At 41.6% G+C, this 20,251-nt stretch overlaps 1 protein-coding gene across 5 annotated transcripts; it reads right to left on the bottom strand.

The window, feature by feature from the left end:
- Positions 1-1,766: 1,766 nt before the first annotated feature.
- Positions 1,767-15,072, bottom strand: LOC137383810 (ADP-ribose glycohydrolase OARD1-like). Of its 5 annotated transcripts, XM_068057052.1 has the most exons (7): positions 14,841-15,019; positions 14,082-14,326; positions 12,072-12,139; positions 11,255-11,408; positions 9,027-9,085; positions 6,436-6,548; positions 1,767-2,108 (listed from the first exon to the last, which is right to left on the bottom strand). In XM_068057052.1, exons 2-7 carry the CDS (start codon positions 14,092-14,094, stop codon positions 1,955-1,957), a joined length of 561 nt encoding a protein of 186 aa, XP_067913153.1. In that variant the 5' UTR covers positions 14,095-14,326; positions 14,841-15,019; the 3' UTR covers positions 1,767-1,954. The 5 variants fall into 5 exon arrangements, with proteins under 5 accessions (XP_067913153.1, XP_067913155.1, XP_067913154.1 ...); XM_068057054.1 differs by lacking the exons at positions 14,082-14,326; positions 14,841-15,019 and adding an exon at positions 15,026-15,072; XM_068057053.1 differs by lacking the exon at positions 14,082-14,326.
- Between the last annotated feature and the right edge of the window lie 5,179 nt (positions 15,073-20,251).

The raw sequence follows: 20,251 nt of genomic DNA, 5'->3' as shown, positions 1-20,251 counted from the left end.
TACCAAAAATAGTGCTGCCAGCTGTGATCTTGCCCCCGGGTCATTTTCCCCAGAGGTGGATTGGTGGGTGCAAGGGGGTGGCGGTGGGGGGGGCAGCTAGGCTATGCTCCCACACAGCAGGTAGCTGATTGAGCTTGTTAATGGCCACCTGGGACTTCCCAGTTGGCCTCCAGGTCCCCAAAGGCAGCACTCCAGGCAGGTTTAGAGACCCTCCCTGTAATTTTTCCCCGAGATGCCCAATTAGTGACCAGAGGGCAAGTTCGCTGTCTAATTAAGGACAGTGGGCAGGCTCTCAAAGCTGGTCATGGCCTCCTTGTAGCTACGTACTGATGGTCATCTGCACAAGGCATGTCCGCTGCTCATTTCTTCACACCTCACAGTCCAAACCCAGACACTATATTTTCGATGGTTCATTAAACACATTTGAAGCCTTGAAACTTGACAATTTCGAATGGCATCCAAGATCACACCTATAATTATATCAGATTAAAAGGCACTTGCTCCTTTATTTTGCCCTCCTGCAGGCATGTATTCTCAGTACAAAAGACTCACTGTTGATACATTTTGAACAGATGGGGAGTGGGTTAGAATCTTATCTTTTACCAGGATAAGTTCTGGGTAGAGCACACAAAGAAAAATCTGGTGAGGAAATTTGCCTATTGGCAACAGAACTCAGATTTCCATTACATTAATTTCAATGGAAAGGGAATACTGATTACCTGAATGGAGTGCAAATTGGAAACAATGTACAATGCCAGAGTGGCAAAGAGCAAAACCCATCCCTAAAATGAATAAATTTCTTCCACGCCAACACTACTTCTCCTCAGATAAGTTAAATCTATTGTTAGGGAGTTCTGGACAGGCTCAAAATGGAAGATCTTTTAGGACAACCTGCTTTTCTCAGTTAATGTCAAAACTGCTCTGGCCACAATGGCTCTCCAGATCATTGTTGTATTCCCCACCCCATTAGCAGGAAGACTTGTAAAGCAGGCATATATCTGGTACTGTATGTAGCAGAATACGACTCGCCTTACATCACACAAGTGACAGTGTTTTAGGTGTAAATACAAATAGCATGCTCAATGATGCATCATATAGTCACCATGAATTTAAAAAATGAAGGCAGGACATGTCAAAGTTTTGGCCTTGCAACTCATTTCCACATGTAGACGTGACACAAAAATGGAGCTTAACAATCTACAGAATTAGCCACCTTTCACTATGCCCCATTAATTTGTGCCTTTTCTGTAACTGTGGAAGGAAGGATCTGCAATACCTGGGAATCACACAAGACCAGTACTTCCTTAATCTGATGTTACATCAGCATAGATGCAGATATAGAGATTTCCATTAACACTCCAACATCAAAATTTCACACAAATAAAAAAAGTTTCCTAATGATATAAAAAGGTCACAGTTTTACCCAGCTTTCAAACAATTAAAATAAAAAAAAACTTGGCATATTTTAATAGAAAAATGGTACTAACTCACTAAGTTACATACTGTACACAAACCAATGTTTAATATTGAAATCAACAGTTAAAAGATTTCAGCAAGCTCAACTCTAAAGTTATTTACATTCTCAAGCCCATTGCAAATGCTGAGAAAAGCACAATAAACTTAGACATGTGAGCAGGTTAACTTAACTAAACAAATTGACAAATGTCAACATTGAAAATGGGAGAATGTCTGTTTTTATCCAAGAAACTGTGAGAATGCACAATTCTGAAATAAAGAAATCTTGAGAACAGAATTTGGCTATCAGGTTAGTGAAAAACAGGCACTCTTGGCTTTTTATTGGAAGGTGAATGCCACCCATTATGAAGTTAAAATCTACTGTTACACATCATTTACAAGTAAACATATTTAGCAAATAGTTTCAACTATTTGGCAGCTATTGTTTCAATGGTAAAAATCCAACAATTATCCGAATGAGTCAATCCTCATGTGCTATTTACATGGAATAGCTATGCCATTTAGTGTAGGATGTAACCTTAACAGGTGTTTCCAAAGAGTACACAGTGATTGTAATATCAGTGTTCTTAAAGACATCTTCAATTATTGTAGCAACTTTGTCCCACTTCAGTTTGTCCAGTCCACATCCGATCCTGCAGAGAAAACAGTTACACGCATTAGCAATACAGTCCATCCAGGCCCTGCGTGATGCAGAATGTTAGACTGCAAAATCCCAAAGCCAAGTGATGGTTTAACACCCAAAGACACAAGAAACAGGTGGAGTAGACCATAAGGCCCCCTGAGCCTGCTCCACCATTCAATACAATCATGGTTGATCCTCTGCCTCAACTCTACTTTTTCACCTGCTCCCCATATCCCTTGATTCCCTGATCTATCCCAGTCTTGAAATGTACTCAACATTGGAGCAACCACAGCTCTCTGGGATAGACAATCCAAGATGCACAACCCTCAGTGAAGAAATTTATCCATCTCAGTCCCAAATGATTTGACCCCTTATCCTGAGTCTGCACCCCCATGTTCTAGATTTTTTTCCCCTGGATGGTGAATCTATCAGTGTCTACCCTGACAAGCCCATTCAGAATTTGGTATCTTTCAATGAGATCACCTCTCATTCTTCTAAACTCCAGAGAATATAGACCCAATTTACACAGCCTCCCATCAGCTCTCATCCCAGGAACCAATCTAGTGAACCTTCGCTGAACCTCCTCCAATGCAAGTATATCCTTCCTTAAATATGGAGGCCAAAAATGCACACAGTACTCCAGATGTGGTCTCACCAAAGCTCTATACAATTGTAGCAAGACTTCCTTATTCTTGTACTCCAGTCCCCTTGCAATAAAGGCCATGATGCTTTCCTAATTGCTTGCTGTATTCACATGCTAACTTTGCATTCCTTATAAGAACACACTCAAGTCTCTGATCAATATTTTAAAAAAAGTTTCACACTTTGAAAAATATGCACTTTTCTATTCGTACTACCAAAAAGTGAATAACCTCACATATTCCCACATTATACTGCCATCTTGTTGCCCACTTGCTTAATCCTTCTATATCTCTGAAGCCTTGTGTTCTCCCCACAGTTTATACTTCCATCTCGCATTGCATCAGCAAACTTGGATTCATTACTCTTTGTCTAGGTCATTAATAGATTAGAAATAACTAAGGCCCCAGCACTGATCCTTGCAGTCTGCAATCTTGAAAATGCCCATTTATCCATAATCTTTGCATCCTGTCTGTTAACCAATCCTGTATTGTTCTATTATACTACCACTAACTCCATGAGCCCTTAACCTGTTTATCTTTATGTGGCACATCAAATGCCTTTTGGAAATCCAACTATACAACATTTATTGACTACCCTTTATTCATCCTACTAGTTACATCCCCAAAAAACCATTTCCCTTTCATAAAATCATATCGACTCAGATTTTCTAAGTGCATTGCTACGACCAGGTGAGAAATGTGTCTAGGAGTCTTGTGTGCTGTCTTTACCTGATCTTATTGTAACAGGGTTTTATTTTAAACACTGTTTTGAGCTGCCCCTTTGTGAATCCTTGTGCACAACTTTCCAATTATAAGGCAACGAAATGAGCACAAACAGGCTTTATATGGTTTAAAGATGACGACATTTATTAAACCTTAAACTCTAATACAGTTCACAGTTATGGATATATGACATGGCCACGCTAGCATGCACACGCGGACAGGAAAGAGCAGAGGAAAAGATAAGTAGAGCAGTCTGAGGCAATATCTTGTTACTGTTTCTTGAGCTCGCTGTAGTCCTTGATTGAAGATATAGTCTTGCATTGGGTTGGGGCCCAGTAGTCGTCTTAAAACCTTGTTCACATAGGAAATCTTCCTCAGAGTTTCACATGTTTTGACAAGATTCAGTTCCGTGGGAAGAGATGGAAGCAGGCAGACAGGAGATGCTCTCAGTCCATGAGCACACAGCGTTCTCTCTTCCAATTCCTTTGAGAGTTCAAATTCAAAAAAACTCCCAGGTTGCCCAGCAGGTTAGTCATGTGACCAGCTTCTTGTATGGAACATTTCAAAATCCTTTGTTGGAAGTTCAAATTCTCTGCCACAGCCAGTTAGTCATATGACTAAAACTGGTCTGACCACTTCTATGTATTGTGCAAGTAACTACTAGGTCCCTTTTGTTCCAACACTGCTAGTTCTATACAAATGCCCTTCCAGTCAGGGTCTTGTAATTTCAAGTTTTAATATTCATGCGGCGAAATCATGTGCCTCAGTCTTGACAGTTGGGGGTTTGCCTGACAGCGTTGTTAAGATGCCCTTAATAATAGATTCCAGGATTTTCCAAAACAACTGATGTCAGACTAACTGGCCTGTAGTTCTTTGCTTTCTCTCTCTCCTTTCTTGAGAAGTGGTGTTACACCTAACTCTCAATCTGCTGGGACCGTTCTAGAAACTAGGGAATTTTGAAAAATCATAACTAATGCATCCACCATCTCTGCAGCTATCTCTTTTAGAACCCTAGCATGTAGGCCACCAGGTTCTGGGGATTTGTCAACTTCTGGTCCTTCAAGCTTCTCAAATACTTTTTCTCTGCTGATATGAATTTCCTTAATTTCCTCATCTTTAGTCCTTTGGTTACCCTCTATTTCTGGGATACAATTTCTGTCTTCCACTGTGAAGACAAACAATACTTGTTCAATGTCTCTGCCATTTTCTCATTCCCCATGATAATTTCTTCCGTCTCTGCCTCTTACAGGACCAGCTCTCCTTTTTGTATACTTTTATATCTCTTACAATCTGATTTATATTCCTGGCTAGTTTACTGTTATTCTAATTTTTCCTTTATCAACATTTTGACTGCCCTTTGCTGGTTTCTAAAACTCTCCCAACCCTCAGCCTTACGATTATTTTGCACAACATTGGCCTCTTTTAATCTAATACTATCTTCAACTTCCCTAGTAAACCATGGATGGATCTTTCTTGCTGAGTTTTTGTCAGCTCTCCCCTCATATCTATGTAGTTGGCTTTGTTTAAAATTCTAGTTTGAGACCAGAGCATGTTATTTTCAAACTTAATATGGAACTCAATTGTATTATGATCATTCCCCCACCCCACCGAGGATCTTGTACTATGAGATTACTAATTAACCCTGTCTCATTACACACTAGATCTAAAATAGCTTTATCCCTACTTGGTTCCATAATGTATTGTTCCAGGAAGCTGTCACAAAAGCATTGTACAAACATAAGGGGATTATGAGGATGGTGTGGGAAAAGGCATTGAAGTGGATCATCAGTCATGATCATGTTGAATGGCAGGGTAGGCTCGATGGTCTAAATGGCCTACTCCTGCTCCAGACTACCATTACCAATTTGATTTATCCAGTCTAAAAGATTAAAGTCCCCTACCATTATTGCACTGCCTTTGTTACAAGCTCCAAATATTTCTTAATGCTCTGGCCAAAGGTATAACTACTGTTAAGGGGCCTATAAGCAATCCCCAGTGTTTTCTGGCCCTTGTTATTCCTAATCTCTACCTATACTGATTCTACGTCCTGATCCTCTGAGCCAAGATCTATTCTTATTACTGTCCTTATGTCATCCTTTACGAACATCCATTCTGCCTGCCTTTTCGAAATATTTATTCCCCATGGTAATCTCTTCTGTTTCTGCCTCTTAAGGGACCAACTCTCCTTTTTATATACTTGCAAAAACTCTTACAATCTGTTTTTATATCCCTGGCTAGTCACTCACATTATAATTTTTCCTTTATTAACATTTTGATTGCCCTTTGCTGGTTTCTAAAACTCTCCCAATCTTCAGGCTTACTACTGGAATATTTATTTCATTAACCCTGATCACCATATAACTGTCTCCATAACGGTGAACCATTTATCGCAATTTGTGCTGCTAGTTTGCATGAAGCATTCGTAATTTCAGATAAAGATCCTTTAATTTTTTTTGTATTACTATTCATTGCATGGACCTCATTCACTGATGCACTATTACTGTTAAACTCTCCTTCCCTTCCTGTCCCACTCTTAATCTTTACCAAAATTGCTACAGTGCCTCAATTTTTATCTTTAGATTTCTGAATCTCCCTTTACCTGAGCCCTCCCAGTTTTTCAATTTAAAGCCCCATCCTGCAATCTGCACAAATTTATTCATTTAGCAATTGGGTTGATGCTGCTCTTGAGTGAACGTGTATGATGCTACCAGGTCAATCTTGAGAGTTCTGACATCAATGGGCTGAAACAGTCTTTCAAACCTTCTTTTGGACAATATGGATACCATTTTTGTTAGATGCTGTTGCTGCCTACAAAATTCATTTTTGACCAGATACAGCACCATATTAATATGTAAAGATGCTCCGCAATTTTAAGCACCCAGCACACATTTAATTTTTCTGAGAAAAACCATAAAACGATATACCAGACAAATGGAAAACTGAACAAAACAAATTCAACTTTTCTATTGTTACCTGGGCATGGAGATGTGTGTGACTCCATTACTTAGACAGTGTTTCTTCATGGCCTCCAGGCTGCTTTGCAGACTATCATATGTTGGCTTATGCCAGGCCCTCTTTTTAGTAATCTGTAAAAAAAAAAAAATCAAACCACTTAATATCAGCCGAGCATTCACAATTTAATTGTCCTTGTAACTCCCACATACCATGAGCTATGCGAAGACAGGGTATTAAATATTTGTTGAGTTGAAAAGCAGAGTTGTCCTGACTGTAACTAGTTTAAATAGCATATTTATGACTGGGCATTGTATAAGGTTAACAAATAAGCTTACAGCTTCTGTGTTCAGTTAATTTAAAAAGTCGCTTTTTGCATTCTTGGAATTGAAAGTCAGAACAGAAATAACATTTTGGACAATGTGGACATCATTTTTGTTAGATGCTTTTGCTGCCTACAAAATTCATTGTGACAAGATAGTGCCACATTAATACGTAAAGACGCTCAGCTATTTTATGAGATTTTAAATGAGATTATTATATCTTCAACAGAAAGTTTATGCCATAGGGAAGCACAAACTAGCTTCATATCATTCGTAGCTCTTACCCTTAGCGTTTGAAATTTCACCCTGCACTGCTATGGGTGGAGCAATGCTGAATTTTAAGATTTTACAAAGGTGCTATAGCCTCAGTAGGTAGTACAGCAAAACATAGTAAAGCCCCCTGCAGTAATGGAAACCATTCCTCCCTGTTATTCTGCCACACCAGAGAAACAGAAATAATGTGTAATGCAGTTTTTTTTTTAGGGCAATGACATCGCTTTCGGACAAAGCTATTGTCATGGCCAATATTTATTCCTCAACCAACATTGGTAACATTACAAAAGCAAAATACTGCAGATGCTAGGAAGTCTGAAATAAAAACAGAAAATGCTGGAAAGGCTCAGGTCAGGCATATGTAGAGAGATAAACAGAGTTAACATTTCAAGTCGATAACCTGACCCGTTGAGTCTTTTCTGTTCTTATTTACCTAACAGATTATCTGGTCATTATCTCATTGCAGTTTATGGGACCTTGCCGTGTGCAAATTGGCTACTGTTTTTCCTACAATAGCTACCTAAAGCACTCAATTGGCTGTAAGGCACTTTGGGATGTCCTGAAAGGCACTACATAAATGCAAGTCTTTCTAACTTTACTATCAAAGTGAATTGCAACAAAATCTTGGTCAAGGCATTGAGCAGAACATTTAAATTCAATTATACAATTACCTGAAAATTTGAAAATCTGCCTTACATTCTGAGAAACAGAATAGTATCATACTCAAAATGGACCATTCCTTTGCTGTACCTCAGGTCATTTTCAATGATTGTTTAGACCCAAACACTATGCTTACATCTAACTGATAATTACAACATTTGTACACAGAAAATAAAAAGAAATTAGAAGTGAACAAGCCCTCAATAACATGCAGCTATCATCCATGTACTTTATACAAGAATAAGCCCAAAACTGCCTTCAGGTAATAGTCCTTGCCTTACACACATGGCTGAATTAAAAAACATGTGGACAGGTTAATTTAACTTAAATTTTACTGCTGCTAAATTTGTCAGATTGAGAAACTAATGGGGGGGGAAAAGGGGAGAAGAGTTTTAAAATTTTCAATTGATCCCTAGACTCAGCTTTTTGGGAAGAGTGTTTTCCAGATTTCTACCATCCTTTATAAGTAGTGCTTCCTGACATCACTGCTGAACAGCCTTGTCTTGAATTTTAAGGTTATGCCCCCTTGTTCTGGACTCCCCCAGGCAAAATAGTTTTCCTATTAAATCCTTTAAATTCCTCTAAATCAATCATCCCATAATTTCTATACCCTAGAGTACAAGCTTAGTATATGCAACTCATCATAGTTTTTAAACTGTTAGCCCCATCATTCTGGTGAATGTGCAATGCACCCCCTCCAAATCCAATCTCTCCTTCCTGAGGTTTCGTCCCCAAAACTGAATGCAGTACTTCACACAATCAAGGTATTTCCTGCCCACCTGTAAAAGTTAGGACTACTTTGTATGGCATGTATTGGGGAAAGGTAGAAAGAGATACTGTACTGCAACATTAAATGTTTTAATACTGTATACAAACTTTTGTAAAGGCTTTAAGTTGTTTTACATTTGGACAATTAAAAGGTAAAAAAAAGTAAATGGAAACCAAAGACTTGTATAATATCAAATCAGATCATTACTGACAAACAACTGAAGGTTGTACAAAGCAGTCAGTACCAGACTTAGGAACATGTGAGCAACAGATAAGAATCTGAGTGCACTGGAGTCTGAAGGTTGTTGACATTACAGTCAAGCCTGGATCTTGAACCTCTCAAGCTTAATCCATAAGCAACTGCTGCATGGGACTGATTGTGGTATTTTGTACAGATTGGTTTTGGTTCAACAAAAAAAAATGAAGAAATTTCAAGCATTACAAACCTTGTTCGACAATGTGTACTGTATGCTTCAAAACCCAAAAGCATCAAAGGTTAAGATAATTATTCTGCATCCTGTGAATTTTAGATTAATCAAATGGTGAACAATTCCAGCATTCAAATGATTAAAGTATTCTCTTCATTACCAAATAGTAAATATATCTTTGCTTTGTCTTCAATACTGCCACATCCCCAGTCGTCTTTTCTGGAAAGAAAATCAAATTTAAAAAAAAAAATGGTTATTTTAGTAATAGGTAAATGCCTTGCAAAGACGCAACAGTCAAGACAGCATGGTTAAAATGACACATTAGATCACGTTATTGAATAAGTGTGGCAATGGATTTAGAAAAAAAAACTCAGATTAAGTTCCATCTGATTCAATTATAGAAACAATAAAACTTCTGTTTATGACCTTAATCTGCCCATTCTATAGGGTTTTTAAAATTCCGTTTACTTTCTAAATGGGGAAAGCTAGAAACAATGCAGCTCCAAAGAGACTTGGGGTCCAGGTAGATAGATCGCTAAAATGTCATGAACAGGTACAGAAAATAAATCAAAGGCTAACAAAATGCTGCCTTTATATCTGGAGAACTAGAATACAAAGGGGTAGTAATCATGCTTAGGTATACAAATCCCTGGTTAGACCACACCTGCAGTACTGTAAGGAGCTCTGGATACCCCATCTTAGGAAGGATATATTGGCCTTGGAGGGAGTGCAGTGTAGACTTACTCAGACTCATGGATTAAACTACAAGGAGATTACACAAACTAGGGCTGTATGCCCTGGAATTTAGAAGATTAAGGTGTGATTTGATAATGTCTGAAAAATTAAGTGGAACAGAAAGGGCAGACAGAAAATACTTCCACCAGTTGGGGAATCTAGGACTAGGGGACATAGTCAAAAAAAAATTTAAGCCAGATCTTGCAGGAGTGGAATTAGGAAACACTTCTACACAAAGAGTGGTAGAAGCTTGGAACACTCTTCCACAAAATGACAATTGATGTTTGATCAATTAAAAATTTTAGATCACAGATTGATAGATTTGTTTACCAAAGATATTATGGGAAGTGCAGCAAAGGCAGGTAGATCTTAATAGATAGTGGAACAGGTTCGAGGGGTTAAACTTTTTTTTTTATTTCCAAAATATACTTTATTCATAAAAATCTGTAAAAATTACATTGCCAAACAGTTTCCAAACAGCACCAAAAAATACAAACATTGCAAGGGAGATCAGTTTCCTTCAATACGGTCATGAGTTTCTTCCCAACCCTTCCGTTTCACAATTGTCATGTCAATTACAGTTTTACATTTACAGCAATTGAGAATATTAACGATACAGTTCGAGGGGTTTCCCATGGATCCAGCCCCTCAGTCCAGCTTGGTGGGGGAACCTTACACTGTGGTCTTTCCCCATTGAGCCTTTGCTGCGGCTGCCCCAAGCTTTAGTGCGTCCCTCAGCACGTAGTCCTGGACCTTGGAATGTGCCAGTCTGCAACATTCGGTGGTGGACAACTCTTTGCGCTGGAAGACCAGCAAGTTTCGGGCAGACCAAAGGGGTTCGAGGGGTTAAACGGGCTGCTCTTGTTCCTATGTGATTAGAAGCCAAGCCAATTTCCTTATAATAAAAGCTCAAAAATAAACAGCAGTGACACTTTTTACAGTGAACATTTGCAGTACAAATTCAGCTAGTGCAGGTAGATCAAAAATATTGCCTCAAGATTGGCTTTTTAAAATTTTCTACAAACATAATGGGCGAAAAGCCAGCTTCATAGAATAAGTTATATCTCAGCTTAACTCAATATAATATTCAGATCAGCAATAGAGTTACAAGGGAGGAGTCAAGTCAAATAGAAACATGATCTGTGATTTCCTAAGATGCATGTTTCATTGCAGCTTTTAGAGTTTAGCAGAAAGTCATTCAAATTCTGCTTGGCTCTGGTGACTGTCGCAGAAAGATTTAATTGGACTACCCTATTCCAATCACAATTTAATCTGAGCCTTTGAATAATAGCTGTTTAACTGAAACCTCTGAAAAAGGATAAACCAAGCCAGACAAGTCCTGTAGTTGGTTAGCAAAATATTAACATTTTAAAAAGTAGTAATAGTCATAATTTTAGAATTGGAATCACTTATTCTGATGGAAAACAGCATAACTATTCTAATTTATGTTTCTACTAAATTTTTGGGGATGATTATATGCATATGTTAATACTAGAGAATGGAGCATACATCCACTTCTGAAAGAACTTTACTAATTACCTTTTCTTTTGACTTAAGAATTTGGGGTGGAGCCAAAACCTTCAATGAACCAAAATACTCATTTTAAGTAAATTTTATGATTGAACTTTATTTCACCAACAGCTAATATCTTACTCTGATTCAGCAGCTCCTTTACAGATTGAAACTTCTTCTTGAATGAGACTGCTATCCCTGCCCCCATACGGAAGTCTTCACTGATGCAGTGTGCCAGTGCATCCTGCACTGGACATGTGAACAGATCACCAGTCACATAATGGATCTGAAAGCTCTGCAGCAGCCAATGAAGAGAGAGTTATTTATTACAACGCTTGGAACATTTGCCATTCCTTTTTCAACCACCCCCAACCCCAACAGAAGTCTTTCATTAGTCGAGTAGTTTCCCATTTAAAGATTTCATCTAGCTTACATAAAATAGTTAAAAGCAGTATTCCCATCTGAAAGTATGCAAACGTATGAGGAAAAGTCACAGATCACTAAGCAGAAGCTGTAACAACTTGCATTTAAATTGCTCCTTTAACGTAGTAAAACATTCCAAGGTTCTTCACAGGAGCACTAAAATTTGACAGCAAGCTATACAAGGAGATCTTTGGACAAGTAACAAAAACTTGGTCAGAAGTAGGCTTTAAAAGCAGGAGAGGGAGGATAGGGATGGAGAAGGGGAACTGCAGAGCTTAGGGCATAGGCACTTGAAGACATGGCCAATGGTGGACCAATTAAAATTGTGGATGTGCAAGAGGCCAGAATTGGACAAGCAGAGATCTCAGTACTCAAGTCTATATGCCATATTATCTGGACTTGGTAGCTGTCAAATCTTTTTTGGCACCTCAAGCATGGAAAGAATGCGCTGCAGGTATCTGAAGTAATAGCTTCAGAAGACAACTAACAAAAAAAAATGTGCAATGCACTTGCTCAGTGCAAGCCACATACTTACATTTCCCTCTAGTGGTCTGTCTGTGAAACATGCCATTTTGCTCATTTCAGTTCCTTTTGTGTTGCCACCTGTTAAACATGGTAAAATGAATATACTTTTAACAATAATATTCTCCTCCTCCTGTTCTCACCTTCTGTCAATACCTTTCTGTAATCATCTATCTCAAAGGGCTGAAACATTCTACTCAGGTTTATTGCTCCACTATTGATGACTTTGCCTTCATCTGCCTGGGCCTTACGTTCTGAAATTCACACCCTTAAACCCCTCTCCTCTTTCAAGAAGCTCCTTAAAACCTACCACTTTGACCAAGCTATTGGTCACCTCTCCTAATACCTCATACGCAGTGTCAAACTTTGTCTGATTATGCTCCTTTGAACTGCCTTGGGATATTTAACTATGTTAAAGGTGCTGTATAAATGCAAGTTGTACATTTGTGTTCTGTAGAATATTGATGAGATCCCCAATCTGCCCCCTCTCATTGCATGGGGAAGGACACATTTGTCAGAACTTCATAAAGCAAACAGACTTACTTGGGAACTCCTGTACAGAATCACACATACAAAGCTGCCCTATATCTCTGTGAAACAAGCCACTGGCACATTGATCCACCATAGTACCCTTGTGAAAGGCACATTTTGATCTAAGGCCAACACAGTAGCCACTTAACATCCAGCCTGAACCCACAAGCAGCAGAGATAAATGAGATGCTATTCTGCTTTAGTGGTATTGGTTGAGGAATAAGCATTGGGCAAGATGAAGTAACTCCCTTGCTCTTTGATTAGAATCATGGGAGCTTTTAGGGAGGATGCAGAGATTTACCAGAATGATTCCAAGAATGCAGGATTTTATCTACAAAAGGTTAGATTGGAGATGTTCACCTTGGAGCAAAGGAGATTGGATGGAGATTTGATAATTTTATACAACTCTATGACAGGTTTAGATAGGGTAGTCAAAGAAACGCTGTTCCCATTAGCTGATGGTGCAAGGACTAAGGGACACAGATTTAAGGTTTTGTGCAAGAGATGCATGGGGAATGTCAAGAAGAACATTTTTCCCCCACAGTGAACGGTAATGACCTGGAACTCACTGGCTAGGAAGGTGGTAGAAGCGGAGACAATGAATTATTTCAAAAGGAAACTGGATGGGGACTTGAAGGAAATAAACTTACAGGGCTACGGGGATGGAGCAAGGAAATGGGACTGATTGGATTGCTCTATAGAAAGTGGGCATGGACTCGATAGGCCGAATGGCCTCCTCATGCACCACAGTGATGACGACACCTGCACAGGAAGATGAAGCCACAATGAAAACTTGTACAAAAAAGGGTACCTCGTAAAATGGAGCACTCCCTCAGTACAACAGTTGCCAGTCTCGATTGTTCTCAAGTCTCTGCAGTGAGACTTGAATCTTTCTGACTCAAAGGCAACAGTGCTGCTACTGAGTCAAAGTAACATTCAAAATGCAGAACAGGAATCATTTCCATTAACAGCCTCATGCATGAAGAACTGAGAAGAGAGTCAGTGAAATGCACAGCAATGATGAGAAAGTAGAAATGGATAGTAATGTTGTGGAGAAAAGGGAAATGAATGGGCACAAGTAGCAGAAGCTAGATTCAGTGCTTTGGGTGAAAGAGAAAACAAAATGGAGAATGCCAGCATTAGCTCATGTGATTGAATGTAGAAACACCATTTTGATTTGGGGAAGAAGAGTGTATCCAGTTTAGAGGGGAAAGGAATGCCATGTTGATTGGTGGGATGGGGTGTGAAGAGTGGCATTGAGAACTGGCAGATTTGGAGGAAACTTCCTGAAAGGAAGGGGAATTGGAGAGTTCCTTGGTGAATTAGGGCAGGCGAAGATTGAAGCAGGAGATACTATTGCAGGAAAGATGAAAATCCAAAATGTCAATTTTCCTTTTCTTAGATTTAAATATCTAACAATTGAAATATTACAACACAAGTTAATCCAAATACATTCAAATTTACACAAGATTCAATTGAAAGACAGACTTACATTTATAAAGCATCTTCCATTACCAGACATCCCAAAATAGAGCACGGCTGCCCAAACTGAACCAGACATTATGTGTCGGGTCACTCTTCCGGGTCCGGCATTCAGGGGTCAGGTCAGACACACTATCACCACCTACGGTGTGTGGCTCCAATCTTAAATGTACTTTTTAAACAACCTTTCAAGTCCAGTTACAGTTTTTGTTGCTCACAGCACAAGCTTAAAGTGAAAAACACAAGCTAGGATACCTAAACATTCCAGTGGTTAGGCACAGGAAAAAAAGAAAGGGGTCAGGCTCAGGTTGGGTTTCATTTGCAGACCTAAGCCAGCCTTTATCACAAAGCATTTTACAGCTAATGAAGTACTTGTGAAGTGCAGTCACAGTTATAATGTCGGAATTGAGTTAGAAAGATGCCCCTGGATCCCACCTAGAAATGCACCAATTTCCCTTCAGTCTTTCATGCACTGATTTACATTTTTATTACAATGAAGAATCAAATACACTTCTACAGCTTAAGCTTTGGGGCTGCATTAGCTGGTTTTGAGAGTTGAACTGGGTATTTGGGACAGATATGATGCTCCCCAATAAACACTGCCTCTCTATGATTACAAATTTAGATTCGATCAGTAACATGGCTTTGATACAATCATATTGCTGCATTTAAAAAAAAATGACAAAAACGTGCAATTTTACCACAGCAGAGCACAAAACTCTATTTTAACAAAGATTCTGTGAATCTGACTGCACGACAGCAGACTTACTGACTCGATTTAATGTCGGTGGATGTTTAATACCGTTACCATCCTCACGAAGGGAGAAAGGCTCGGTTACCCCGGCAACTGGCGCCGGGGCCTACAATTACAGAAAGAGCCCCGAGTGATCAGGCCGAGCCCGGCTCCTGCTCAGGTAACGACACTCAGCTTCATCTAAACCCAACTTCACCTACTTGTTACTGCCGCGTCCGGTTACATCCGTGACATTGCAAGTAGGCGGGGCGGCATTGGGTCACGTACTTCCTCTTCCCGCCCTTCTAATTCTGGCCTTGGGTGAGTGGTGAAGTTAACGATGATTATTATGAGGGTGGTATAAGCGGAGACGATGAATCATTTCAAAAGGTAATTGGTTAGGCACTTGAGGGAAATTAACTTGCAGGGCCACGGGGATGGAGCAGGGGAATGGAGCTGATTGGATTCTGTACAGAGAGCCGGCATGGTCTTGATGGGCCGAATGGCCTCTTTCTAGGCCATAGTGACTCTTACACTTTGGACTGCGGTGGGTGACTCACCTGCTCCCAAGTGGTGGCTCTCCTATTTAAATATGCTAACGAGGCTCTGGCCTCAGATTTTTATGGGCTTTTAGGTTTAGCTGCCATGGGCTGCGTTTCCTACGGCTCGAGAAATCTGGCAGCCGAAGGGAGGTGAGAAAGGCTGGATCCAACTGTTAAGAGCCTTTCTGGCTATGCTTGTGGCCCAGGAGGAGCAAGAGTGCTTCCCCTCCACCACCGACCCCGGCCCCCCAAGCTATGTGCAACACTCCCTGCGATCAGCTGCCCTCCTGCCACTCCCCCAACCTGGCATCCGTTTTACACCATGATATCCCTCCTGTTCTCCCCCGAACTTAATTATATTACTGCCCCCACCAGCGACCTTCAATCTTTCCCCCACCCCGGCCTCTATGTTGACCGCCAGGGCCTTTTATCTGCCACACCCCCACCTATCCGCCCACCAACTGCCATATTGATTCCCCAGCCTCCAATTTCACCCCTGCCACAACCTTCGCGATGTCTCCCTCCACCAGCCTCCGATCTCAACACCAACCCTCCTTCCTCTCCATTTCCTGGTCGCAGCTTTCCAGCGCAGGCCTTCAGGGCAACAGCCAGACAGCTTCTCAATTTGTCTGATTGCCAGCTGGGAAACAGAGACAAAAATTTAAATGCTGGAGGCAGGGTAGCGGGCAAATCAGACGACCACTTCGTGGGACTGCTTCTGGGCCTGGCCAAGATGGCCATCAACAGCTCCAGGCAGCAGGCATTCAAGGTGATCATATGGTCCTCTTCCACAGCCACATTTGCACCTAAGTGTCCCTGGAGATGTAGTACATGGTGTCTGCCAGTACGCTTGGGGTTTTCCGTAATCAGTGGTAACCAGAGGAACTAGTGTCATCAGCACCGAGAACAGAAATTTAATTTGATTTTGTTAAGTTTTATTTAAATTTTTAAGTTACAGTTTGTGGGTTGTGTGCCTTTAAGAATGGGCACTTGCTACATACATCAGTCATCAATTATTGTTAACAACATAAAGATGTAATCTCACACCACTCAATGCACCACACCCTGATCACTCATCTACCAACAAACTCTATTAATCACAACTTATACCCAATATCCATAGCTTCATCTCACCCTCACACACTTAGTACTGCTGCAAGCTTCACGCCCACATCTCAAAGCTTGAACACACTGCCAGCTATTCAACCATAATTGCCATATCACCCGAAAACATTGCACCAGACTCACTGACACACTTCTCTCTCTTGAAGAACAAGGTGGTGTATAAACGGAGGCGGCATCACCTAACAGGCGGGGTACAGGCATGACTGGATATTCTTACCCCCATGGAGGTGCTCACCATTATTGGGATGTCCATTGCTGAGGCAGTGGCCAGCAGCAGGGCTAAAACCATTGAAGATTACGGTAACCTCATGCCTAATCCTCCTTCTCATATCCCCCTTCTCCCTCATCCCACAATGTCGTCTGTTATACAAGCTGCAAATGCTGTAAGCATGCACCTCTTACTTTGCCTGCCCCACCTCCGCCTCCTCAAAACAACCTGACCCTTGTGTCTTTCTTCTTTCAGATGTGCAAAAACTGCAAGCTGGCCAGGCAGTGATGGAACAGAAAGAGCCGGAAGACAGTGATGAAGAAGAAACACCATCACTCACTCTCATACTAGCAGCCATCAGCTCATATTGACGCTGCCTGCACTTTAGAGGATAGCTGAAGAAGCACTATCTGAACGTGATGAGACACAGGGCATGAGTAGCCTCAACCAAGACTGAGGACTAGGGAGGACAGGTGGTTGCCCACCGAGGTTTGGGGGGATGGGGATGGGCGAGGTTGCACACAAGTTATGCTGCAGAGGACTCAGATGAGGAATTCGATGGAGCAGCCTACAGAATGCAGCTGATGGGTATGCATACTGAAATGATTGGTGCTCTGGCAGGCATACCAGAAAGCTTGTAGTCAATGCCAAGGAGCATAGGGGAGTGTCGCAGGGACTTGACACATGACTTTGTGCAGAGCTTGGAGCCCATGCAATCCTGCATGGAAGTGGTGATCAGCTCCATAAGAACACTTGTAAACCCATCCATGATGCAACGTATGGCTGATGTCTCAGCTTTCATTGCAACACAAGCCGGAACCACCCAGTGTTTGAGTGCTGTAGTGAAAAATCAGACTGAAGTCATGCAAGCTCAGACTGCTGCCATCTTGCCTGTAGATACCAGGGGTTTGCAGGGTGTCACAGCAGTCCATCAATCTGTCCTCTGACACATTACTGGCATTGCTGAGGTGCCGCCTCTGGGGGAGTGGCAGTAGCTCCATGGAGCACGAATCTACTCTCCTCTCAGGATGACAGCATTCAGCCTCCCACTGCTACCACTCCTCCAGTGCCCTTGCTGTTGCCTGTCAGCCAGCCCAGACTGCTGCTGTCCATGCCGAGATGGTGCAGTCCGAATCCAGGCCTTCTAGACCCAGAGCTGCTTGAGGTTGGCCTCCAAGGCCATTTGCAGTCTCCCCCACTGAAAATCAGCAACCTTCCACCAACTATGTTGCAGCCACCAGTGTAGCACTGCATAGGAACACTCGGCCAGGAAAAGGCACCCGCAAGGCAGACACTAAGGGAATGCACAAGGGTGATTAGTTGACTTTTGTATGGAATGTTGGATGGTTTGTTGAATAAAGTTGCTTTGGAATGTTTGTTTTGTAGTGACTTTTATTTCAGCATTATGGCCAAGAAGATGCTGTGATGGTCAGTAGCAGAGGGAAGGTAAGATGTGGGACTGTTGTTGAATGGGGAATTGGAGATGTATTTGACTCATCTGATTGCAGTAGCAGCAATCATAGAAAGCCTGGCTGGAAAGGGACTGTGTTGGTGGCTTCCTTCTCCTTGCTCTTCCTCAGTCGGTCGCTGTATAGCCGCTAGCGAGGGCTGTGCTCTCATGATGGCAAGATTGTGCAGCTTGCAGCAGACCGTGACGAATTTTGACATGTGCACTGCCGAGTACTGCAGGGCTGCTCCAGAGTGGTCCAGGCAGCAGAAGTATTTCAGCACCCAATGGTCTGTCGATCACATTCTGTATGGCAGCATAGCTTTCGTTATATGCATGCTGCCCACATGTGACTGGTATGTGCATTGGAGGCATCAGCCATGTGGTCGGTAGATAGCCCTTGTTACCTCATAGCCACCTTCTGGTTTGTTGTGGTGGCTCAAATGCAAATTGTAAATGGACTGCTGGCAGGATACCAGGCATTGTCTTGCATGATCCAAAAGCAAAATGCTGTGGATGCTGGAAATCTGAAATAAAAATAGAAAATGCTGGAAATACTCAGCAGCATCTGTGGAGAGAGAAACAGGGTTTCCCTGCATGATATGCTGTGTCTAGTTGAAGGAGTGGAATTTCTTCCAGGTGCAGTACATCTCAACGTTGATGTGGCACCCGCAAAGCAAAATGCATGCACTCAATGGCACCCTGCACCAAGGGGAAGTCCTCACAAAGCCGTAAGCTTGCTGTGTCTGCTTCTCTCTGGCAAGAGAATGAAATGTATTCAGTTCTCTTAGAATACAGAATTTCAGTGACCTCCCGTATGCAGTGTGGTTGGTGAACTGGGAGATGTTGCAAATATAAGGAGCCAGATGCACAAAAGTGCATGGCCACAGTCACCTTCACAGCCACTGTCAATGCTGCCCTCGCCCTGCTCTGAGGCTGAAATTGTGGCTGGAGGAGGTGGCAGATTTCAGTGAGGACCTCCTTAGTGAAGCAGAGAAGTCTAACACATTGTTCCTCTTTGAGCTTGAGGTAAGGGAATTGCTCCCTAAACAGCCGAGGTGGATATAGCCTCCTGCTGAGAACCCTTTTCCTCATCCTCCTCCTGCTCCCTCTTCCAGCAGCTTGTCCTGCTCTGTGTTGCCTCTGTTCATTCTCCCTGTCATGCTGTAGACCAAGGGAGGTGCAAACTAGTGCATCCATTTCTGGGAGCAAGTGTTTTGTGCAGAATCCTTGAAGTCAGGACAAAGCCTTTCAGTGCCTGTCTTGCCATTCCCTCTAGATTTAATTTACTGTACCAACCACAAAACACTTCTACAAACTCAGCAACAGGCAGTAGAAATCAATCAGCAATTAACCTGGAAGTGGTTGAGGATCCCTTTAAATAACACTGGTGGTGGTCCTTGCTGCTGAATGTGTGTTTAGCTGTGTGTGTGTTTAAGAGAGGGCGTTAGCTGGAGTGTTGAGCTCCAAAATGGCAGCAGTGATGACAAGTAAGTGTTTCATGCTGATGGACATCATGATCTGCTGACTTCTGGTGCACGCTGTCTGCCCCCGTGCTATTGCCCTGTCCAAGATGGCATCTGGTGTGGCCTGCATCAGAAATGTGCGCAAATACTGCTGAGGCCATTTTGGAACTGGGTCATGTGGGGCCGAATCTTGCTGCCTCATTTTCCAGTTATTAAAGGACAAGCATATTCTGGAGACAAAAATATGGATATTCCACGTTTTCATTAGCTCCTACTTGTCTCTGAGTTTAGCAAATATTTGAGATAGACATATACTCAGTGTTCCAGAGTGTATTGGTGAATTCTATCCATAAAAGAGAGACCTAATGAGTCTGAAAATCTAACATATCCAGTAGCTTCTCAGATTGTCACACAATACATAACTGATGCTCCGAGGGCCTCAGAAAGGAACAGGCTGCAATTTTCTCAGGAGGAATGTGTAGGGCAAGTCGTGTTTTTATACAAGATTATAGGAGATTGTAAAGCTCAGGAAGAATCCATTTATACTGTTTTCATTTTTTTTTGCAAAACTTTTGACCTACGTGTAAGGCGTTATATGAATGCAAGTTGTTGTGCCTCACGCAATACTCATGGAGAAACTGGAAACAATGTCTAAACCT

The sequence above is a fragment of the Heterodontus francisci genome, chromosome 25 (genome assembly GCF_036365525.1).
Source record: "Heterodontus francisci isolate sHetFra1 chromosome 25, sHetFra1.hap1, whole genome shotgun sequence".
NCBI lineage: Eukaryota > Metazoa > Chordata > Chondrichthyes > Heterodontiformes > Heterodontidae > Heterodontus > Heterodontus francisci.
This window is presented reverse-complemented; position numbering and strand designations above follow the sequence as displayed.